General features: G+C 49.0%; 1 protein-coding gene across 2 annotated transcripts; it reads right to left on the bottom strand.

The window, feature by feature from the left end:
* Positions 1–3,326: 3,326 nt before the first annotated feature.
* On the bottom strand, positions 3,327–8,749 carry LOC105531110 (HLA class II histocompatibility antigen, DO alpha chain). 2 transcript variants are annotated; one of them, XM_011968931.1, is made up of 5 exons: positions 8,588–8,749; positions 7,148–7,396; positions 6,449–6,730; positions 6,218–6,353; positions 3,327–5,979 (listed from the first exon to the last, which is right to left on the bottom strand). In XM_011968931.1, exons 1-5 carry the CDS (start codon positions 8,667–8,669, stop codon positions 5,976–5,978), a joined length of 753 nt encoding a protein of 250 aa, XP_011824321.1. In that variant the 5' UTR covers positions 8,670–8,749; the 3' UTR covers positions 3,327–5,975. The 2 variants fall into 2 exon arrangements, with proteins under 2 accessions (XP_011824321.1, XP_011824322.1); XM_011968932.1 differs by lacking the exon at positions 6,218–6,353 and having other exon boundaries at positions 5,446–5,979; positions 7,148–7,539; positions 8,588–8,703.
* Positions 8,750–9,125: the final 376 nt, after the last annotated feature.

Raw genomic sequence — 9,125 nt, 5'->3', positions numbered from 1 at the left:
CACAAGCTGTTCTCCATTCGCTGCTGAGTAGGACAGTGCAGTGGAAAGAACATGGGCTCTAGCATTACACAGACCTTCCAGCCACCTCCTACCTGTTTGACCTTGGGCAAGTCAAGTAATTTGAATCCTAGTTCCTTCTCTATAAAATGAAATCATTATACTTAACTTGCAGATTGGTCATAAGGAAGAAATAAAATAATTCATGTATGGCAGAATGATGCTTTTCTTTTTTCTTTGTTTGTATTTAGGTTTGTCACACAAGACAATAGCACATGTCACCTCCAAGGCCCTTCCTCTTGTGGCTTTGGATTTCCCAAAACCTGAAGCTCACTTGACATGATGCCAGGTGTCCCAGACACTGTGCCAGAGAGAGAGAGGGGAATGCCTTTGACAGGCAAAGGGGGAAGGTTCTCCTAAACTGAGGAAGGCACAGTGGCCTGTGGGTCTGAAAGAGCCCTGCTTCTTCGCGGCAGCCAAGGCAGGTGGGGAGGCCTCCCAGGGAGGGGGAAGTTGGCCGTGTGGTGCGCCTTTGCAGTCTTGCTCCCAGGCACTGGGGATCACTCCTCACTAAAGATTCCCCTGCCCCAAGCCTGGTGCAGAAGCAGCAGAGCTGCCAGTTGAAAAGACCATATAGGTTAAGCCCTGGGCATGCTTGGAGTAAACAGTCTGGACAGATGCAGGGAGACAACAGGGGCTTCTCCAAGGCCTCAGCACTATGTCAGGGCGCAGACCCTTGGAACAACTGTAAGAGACCAGAAGCCCCAGTAATGACAGATTGAATTTAAAACCAGCCTCGTGGCAGGGGTTTTGAATCAGATTTAAGATTTTTTAAACAGCAGGTTTTGAATCAGATTTTCGATTATTTAAAGACGTTTACTATTTTTTTGCATTCTGCGCACTATCTTATTAATCTTTTGGACCAAGATTCAAATCCACTACACGTGAAAAGCATTAAGGCTGGGCACATTGCATGTGTTGGGTAAACAGTAGCCAGTGTTATTAAAACCAGCTGCAGACAGTCGGACCAGGCTGGATTTGAAGCAAACAAAATTGAATTAAATAGAATTCTACAGTGTTTCAATGCCCATTATGTTCTGGGTGTTGGAACTGTAAGACACAGACTTCTCTTGCTTTAGAGGAGCAGTTAGTGGCAAAGGCAAATTCATACACAGTCAGCTGACAAAGGGCGGAATGTGGTAGTACTGTAGGGAGATGGTGGCCAGCATATTGGGGGCTGGGATTGGAAATGCTTCACAGAAGAGGTGACATTTAATCTGGACCCTGGAAGGGCAGGTAGAATTTTGATTGGTTGGTGGAGGAAGGCAGGTCCAGCACAGATAATAGTTTGTGCAAAGGCAGGGAGGAGTAAACATGCAACAACAATTTTCTGTGACTTAGGCATTGACCATTTTCAGGAGGCGCTATTATAAATATGGTTAAAATAGCCCAGGCTTGGTGGCTCATGCCTGTAATCTCAGCACTTTGGGAAGCCAAGGCAGGTGGATCACCTGAGGTCAGAAGTTTGAGACCAGCCTGGCCAACATGGTGAAACCCCATCTCTACTAAAAATAAAAAAATTTAGCCAGGCGTGGTGGCGGGTGCCTGTAATTCCAGCTACTCAGGAGAGTGAGGCAGGAGAATTGCTTGAATCTGGGAGACAGAGGTTGCAGTGAGCTAAGATTACACCACTGCACTCCAGCTTGGGTATCAGAGCGAGACTCTATCTCAAAAGAAAAGAAAAGAAAAGAAAAGAAAAGAAATATGGTTAAAACAGTACACTGAGGACAGTTTGAGAAGGATCTTCACCTTGTAGGTTATGGAGCACCTATAAGAATTTAAAGGAGGAAAGGAAAGAGCAGAAATCCTATAAGCTTCCAGAGAGAAAAAAACAACAATGATTACATACCAAGTTTCATGGCACAATATCTTTTGGCTTATCAACAATAACACAGGAAGCTAAGGGATTATAGAGAAATGCCTTAAAAATTCTGGTGGAAATGATTTCCAGTCTTGAATTTTATACCCATGCAAGCTATTATTCAAGTTTGAGAGTACAATAAATACATTTTCGGACATACGAAGCATACAAAGTTTTCCTCATATGCACTGTTTCTCAGGAAGTGGAAAGAAGAGGTGCCTCATTAAAATAAGGCAGACCACAAAGGGGCAATGACTGGATACAAGAAAGAGAAGATCCAACTCGGAGGACAGGTAAATCCTGATGCGGATGGCGAAGGGTGATCTCAGAGTGAACGCTGTATCATCAAGGGCAAAGAGTTAAGACTGGAGCAGACAGAAGGTTCTGGGAGAGTTACATCTGATGGTAAAATTGACAGAATACCTGACGTGTTTGATTGTACTGCAAGGAATTTTGTGATTCATTAATAATAAGGACAAATACAGCCACACAAAGGAAAATAGGACAATTACACACTCCAGAGAAAACAAAGTCATCTAGAAAAGGAAGAGCAAGCATGGTTTGCTCTATGGTTTGCCATTACATGGTCATACTGATATAAACATAGTAAGCATAGTAATTTTTACTATGTTGTAAAAATTACAATATACTCATATTAAAAGAAGGGGCATGGGAAAGGGTGCATGATGTTCTTTGAGGCTGAAAAAAATCTAAATCCCCCTCTCCCACAGCAGGAGGTAAAGAGATAAAGTCTAAAGCTGAAAAATCTAGATGTAGCAACCCAAACATGTTATTTAGAGATGGGAGGTTAATACCAACAGAACACATTAAAACAATTGAAAGTTATTTTCTGTGAGGCTGAGGATATGGTGGCAGAGGGGGCTGGAGACTGGTATTTCTGTAACAAATCTTGTAAAAACTATTTGACTCTTTAAACTATGCATATAACATAATTTGGTTAAAAATTAAAACCGAAAGAGAGTGGATGGGAAGAGGGGATCTGGAGGCTGTCCATGCAGACGCTCTCAGAGGGCGTGACCGGGAGGAGCTTGGGTGGAAGGGAGACTGGGTCAAGGACAGACAGAGGACTTGATGTTCTCATTATCTGGAGAGATGACATGCTTGTGATCTGTAGGGGAACCCTGCAAAAAGGGAGAGTTTGGATACAAAGGACAGGAGACTACCGGATGTCTGTTCTAAAACAGAGTGAAAGATCAGGAATGCAGGAGCACAATTTGTTTTTTAAAATAAAACACTACGTACCTTGAGACTAGAAACAAATGTGAGTATACACGCAGACGCATAAATCTAAAGGCTCCGGAATTATTCCTAGAAGTTCCAGTGACTTCAGGGTAGTATATGCAACAGTGAAAAAAAACAAAAAACAAAAACACCATATATTTCTTTGGTCAAAAGAACACAATTTTAATGACTTTATTAAGCCTTAGGATGGAGATGAGAGAAACACCTTCCCAATGATGCATCAAGTTAACTGCTAAGCAAAAGATCAGCAGAGATCAGAGATTGTTGGGAACACACGTATCTTGTGGTGTCTTCTGAGAACCAATTTATTCCTCTTTCTCTGACAAGAACTTGACCCCTTGCCCCGGGGCTGGGTGCTTGGCAGCCACATTTGTGTGGGATCTTGTGTCCTGTTCTGACTACACAGGGCTGGGATGGACACCTGCTCCACGTTTGGCCGGTCATTTATTTTTCCAGTAATTTAAAGCTGTGACTAGGAGACAGAGCCTTTGTGGGTTGTGAGGGCTGAGATGATATAAACTCAGGAGCTTTCGGGTGGACATGTTCACTGAAAAGGACTGTCAGTCCACAGAGAGAGAACACCGCTAACATGCAGGGTGGTCTAGAGAACACAGACCGTGTGGATCCGAGAGGGTTGGAGGGGCAGCTCTAGCTTCTCCGGGCTTTTCGGATCCCAGTTCTGTTCCTGGGAGGCCTGGCTAGAATCTACCCTTGGGCCCTGCACTCTTCCCCACGGCTATATTGCAAACATCCTATACTTTGCATGTGATCACACAGAAGAGGGTTTCTGTTACTGGCACACAAAAAATTTGCCTGAGATGATTCTCCTCCACTTCCGTCAGGGTCTTCTAGTCATTGGTTTCAGCTTATTCTCTCTTAAGAAGCCCACGGAGTCCCCATAATCTCTTGGTTTCTTTCTTTTCCAGGACCAACTGCTCACAGTTCAAACCCTCATTTTGCCCCTATTTACTTGTACCTTGATTGGCTTTGATGCCCTAACAGACCCAGGTTCTTCAGAAAGCCTTCCTGGTCCACCTCAGACCTTAGGGATCCCCCTTTCCCATGACCCCCCATGGCACCTGATTATGTCACTGTGTCCCAGTGACCAGACCGCAGCCCAGGTCCAGGATGGCTGCATCAGAGTCATCCAGAGCCTGCTAAAAAATGACAGCTTCGGCCAGGCGCGGTGGCTCATGCCTGTAATTCCAGCACTTTGGGTGGTCAAGGAGGGTGGATCACGAGGTCAGGAGATGGAGACCATCCTGGCCAACATGGTGAAACCCCATCTCTACTTAAAATACAAAAATTAGCTGGGCATGGTGGTGCGCACCTGTAGTCCCAGCTACTCAGGAGGCTGAGGCAGGAGAATTGCTTGAACTCGGGAGGCTGAGGTTGCAGTGAGCCGAGATCGTGCCATGGCACTCCAGCCTGGTGACAGAACGAGATCCTGTCTCAAAAAAGACAGCCTCCCTGTTGCTGCCCCTTGCACCCCCGAGATTCTAATTCAGTAGGTCTGGGTGATGCCTGTTATTTTTATATTTTATTTATTTATTTAGAGACAGGGTCTCACTGTGTCACCTAGGCTGGAGTGCAGTGGTGTGATCTTGGCTCACTGCAGCCTTGAACTCCTGGGCTCAAGCACTCCTCCAGCCTCAGCCTCCCGAGTGACTGGGAATACAGGTGCGAGCCACCATGCCTGGTTAATTTTTAAATCTTTCTTTTTAGAGATGGGGTCTCTCTGTGTAGCCCAGGATGGTTTCCAACTCCTGGCCTCAAGCGATCCTGTCCCCTTGGCTTCCCAAAGTGCTGGGATTACAGGAGTGAGCCACTGCACCAGGCCAATGCCTGTACTTTTAAAAGGATCCCAAGCAGTTCTTATGTGCATTCTGGTTTGAAAACCGTAATCTGTACTACTCATTTTGGTCTTGACATAAACTACGTGGTATGGTGACTTATCTCTTTGTATGTTTTAATTTTTTTTCCCGGAAAGTTGGCTTAAATTTTTTTGGGCCGCTTTTTTAGAGAGTGTCTAGGTGGACCGCCCCTCTTACCAGATACCTTGCACACCGACTCTACCACCTCCTACCTAACATGATTGACCCCACTGAGGGAAGTGGCCACCTTATCCAAGCCTTGGGCTTCTCTTTGTCATGCATGGGACTCTAGGGAAAGTAGAAAAAGGAGATGACATCATGGCAGGATACCAATGGTCTCTTCATACAGAGTAAACCCAGGCAGGAGTGGAGTCCCCATGAGCCTGTCCTGTCCCAGTGCTGAGGGGGTTGTTAGCTGAGGGGGTCATGAGGAACAGGATGATCTGCATCCCTTTCAGGGCAAAACTGAACTCAGGAGGCAAATTTCATCAGGTCCATGTGAAACGGCTCATTCACAAAGTAACACACAATGGGACAAATGGAGCAAGACACACCCGTGCGGGCCCCAGGACTGCTGCCAATCCCCAGCACCACATGCCTCAACCCTGGGAGAACTGGCCAAGGCCTAAAAAGGACACAGTGCAAACACTACCAAAGCATTTGGTGCTGCCAGCCAGAGCTTTGGGTAGAGCAAGAATGTGTGTGTGTTTGTTGAAAGGGAAGGGAAGCTAGTAGGTGTCCCACAAACCCTGCCATGAGTACTGGGGCCAAAAAAGAGGGGACCTGTAGGACAGAGGTTGATCCCACTCAAGGTCAGCACAGCAGGATGCACTTAAAGTGCACTGAGCACGCAGGAGCTGTCACAAATCCACGAGGATCTGCAGGGTGTCTCCCACAAGTCATTTCTCTCAGAAGGATCATTACCTAAAGTAGCAGAAACCACACAATCGACGTTGCTCAATTTCAATATGCTAGGATCCTATCTCTGAGTGCCCACCTCCCCCAAAACCTCACTCTCTCATCCCACCTCTGCTTCTTTCCTCCATGCCCATTTCTTTCCTGAACTCTTTCCCCGCGACAGAATCTCTGATTCTCCGCCCATGTCCTGTTCAGAGTCATCCACTTTCCTCCCCCACCCCCTAGACTCCCGGGGCCTCTGCACCTGGGGGCACTGGACACATATGTGCCCATGATGATGAGGATGGTGCCCACGAGGAAGCCCACCAGGCCGATGGCCAGGCCCAGGGCACAGACCAGGGTCTCCATGGCGTCTGGTGGTGGAATAGGCACCTGGAGCTCTGGGAGAGAAAGGAAGGAATTGGTGGTATAGGGAAGGATTCTAGAGTAAAGGAAACCCGGGGCCAGGAGGGTGTGTGGGGAGGGGGCTCCGTACCCCAATGCCTGAGGAGTGGCGCATCCAGGCCCCAGTGCTCCACCTGGCAGTCATAGACGTCCTCGGCCGAGGGCACGAAGGGCAGGTAGTGGAACTTGCGGAACAAATGGTCAGGCTGGGAATAGAAGCTGGTCTGGGCCACTCCCTCAGTGACAGCTTGGCCGTTGCGCAGCCAGGTGATATTGATCACAGGCGGGAAGATGTTGTTCACGACGCAGATGAGGATGTTGGGCTGGCCCAGCTCCACCCGAGTCTTGGGGAACACGGTCACCCGTGGAGGCACTAGGAGGAATGGGGCTTGAGTCCACAGGCTCATCCCTCATCCCAGGGCCTTACTAGGACTGGGATTAAGGGACGTTCCCCCTTCGTAGCCATCTGTGGGCAGGGGATGCTCTGGGATGGTATCCACTGGAGCAGGAGAGGAAGGAAACAGAGGGAGAGGAGACTGGGGAGGGAGTGGGATGCCAGGAGGTCCTATATCTGACTGGTCCCTGGGCGGGAGTCCAGGTGAGAGGTGTCATTCCTCAAGGAGAGGAGTGCCAACGGGGTCTAGGAAGACCTGGAGCCTCCTGGGAAAGAAAGGGACAGGGCATGACAGGCATGGGCACTGAGAGTGCACCCCAGAGTGATGGGGGTCTAGGAACTGGAAGTTTCTCTGACCTTCCCGCCTGACTGGGTGGGCAGAGGGAGGGCTGGTACCGTTGATGGCTCTGGTGCGGTTGGAGCGCTCCACCAGGATGTCCAGATGGGCTTTGATCGCGGCGATGCCGGCCAGCCCACCCTGCGGGTCAAAGCGGGCAAAGTCGCCAAACTCAGGCAGACGCCACACAGCCTCGCTTTTCTTCAGGTCCACAGAGAACAGCTGTTCCCCATCAAATTCATGGGTGAACTGGCCCGAGGCGCCGTAAGACTGGTAGAAGGCGGGTCCGTAGGAGCCCATGTGGTCAGCTGTATTTGGTGAGTTCAGGGTCAAGGAGAGAGAAGAAAATGTGTCTGTCTCATCTGCAATATGTGATCGTTGAGTCCCTGAGCCTGGGCCCCATCTTGGGTTCTGTGGGGGGACACAGTTCTGTTCTGACACTGGGCTGGCCCTGGGAGAGGGGAAGGGAGAGGACAGGAAGAAAGAGGCTCATCCCAGCACACTGCAGCCGGCACAGAGACAGTGCAGTCTGGCGTATCAGGATGGGAAGAGGAGGGGCTGCCTAAAATCATGCTTGGGGTTCCAGAATTTAAATCTTGGCTGTGGTCGTCTGCCCTGTCTGTGTTGTCAGGTCCTGTGTTGTGAGCTGGTGGGACTGTGCGGGTGGGATGAGGGGGAATGATTAAGGACAGGAGAGTAGTGGAGCTCTGCACAGAGATGCAGTGCAGGTGGGTGTAAGGGGAAACAGGCCACGGCTGGCAGGAGTAAGAATTAAGGTTAGTGACCCAGAGACCAAGGGGATAAGAAGAGGCAACTCAAGGCATTGCAAAGAGCACTGGATGAGGAGTCAGAAGTCAAAGTTCATGTCCCAACTCCTCCATCTCAGAGCATTATGACTGAGTGTGTCTCTTCCATAACTGTTGTCTAGTTTTCTGGAAGTTAGGGATTAAGTTCTAATACTTGCAGAATTCTATGAAGTTGTTTGAGCAACAGTTATTGAGGAACTAGCATGCACCCAGCACAATGGCGGGCCAGGGAAATAAAAGAAATAAAGATGAACCAGCTGTAGACCCGCAAACCAGCTCATGTCTCCCGATAAACAAAGACAGGTAAACAGTTAACTACTGGCATGGGCATAAATACTGCAACAGAACTGGACTTGATGGGCCACACTCCAGGCCAGGGGTAGCAGAGAAATCAGGGTGCTTGCTGGCACCTGTTGGGTGGAGGTTTGGGTCTCAGGAAGGAGGAAGGAATCAGGAGAAATCTGAACGTCAGCGAAGGCTGAATGGGGCACCTGCGCAGCTGACCTAGCTGCACCTTCATTTAAGTCCAGAGTGGATGTGACAGAGGTGAGGGGGATTGGGTGTCTCTTGGTGAAGGAAGTTGTTCATAAACCAGAGAGGGAGAGGAACAAGCATCCTCCCTGTCATCTCCTCATGTAACCCAACTCCGTAAATCTCTGCTCCCCGCCGCACCCGCCTCGCCCTCGCACTCACCCTTGGTGGCACCTGCCTCCTGCGGGCTCAGGAGGGTCATCAGGGTGTGGAACCCCAGGATCAGCCCTGCTCTGAGGGCCATTACACTCTGGTGCTTTAATCAAATCAGTCTCAGTCCCTGTGGGGAGTACAGGAACATGCCGGAGGTGAAGACGAAGAAAACAGATTCGAGGATTGGGGCGACCCCTGCTGTCTTCAGCCAATCACAGGAATTCTCTGAGTGAATGTAACTGTTGCTGGGTGAAGAGGGAAACAGCCGGGGTGCGAAGGTAGAAGGATTCACCAGGCCAACAGGAGAGGCCAAAGGAAGATTTGGAGGACGGGAGGGGCTTGCACCAACTGTTACCACGTCCTCCAAGAAGGGACTCCCTCCCTGAAGGGAGAGAAAAGGCCGTCAGAGCGCCGCGCAGCTGAGCTCCCACAAATCCTCTATGTCGATCTGCGATGCAGGGAATCCTACTTTCCCAAGAAGTTTCTGTGGACAAATTTTGAGTTAGAAAGTAAAATAAACTTTACCAATAATCTTTAAAAGGAAAAC

Source organism: Mandrillus leucophaeus, unplaced genomic scaffold (genome assembly GCF_000951045.1).
Source record: "Mandrillus leucophaeus isolate KB7577 unplaced genomic scaffold, Mleu.le_1.0 Scaffold867, whole genome shotgun sequence".
In the NCBI taxonomy this organism is placed as follows: domain Eukaryota; kingdom Metazoa; phylum Chordata; class Mammalia; order Primates; family Cercopithecidae; genus Mandrillus; species Mandrillus leucophaeus.
Note: the sequence above shows the minus strand (reverse complement) of the source record. Positions and strands in the feature narration are given on the sequence as shown.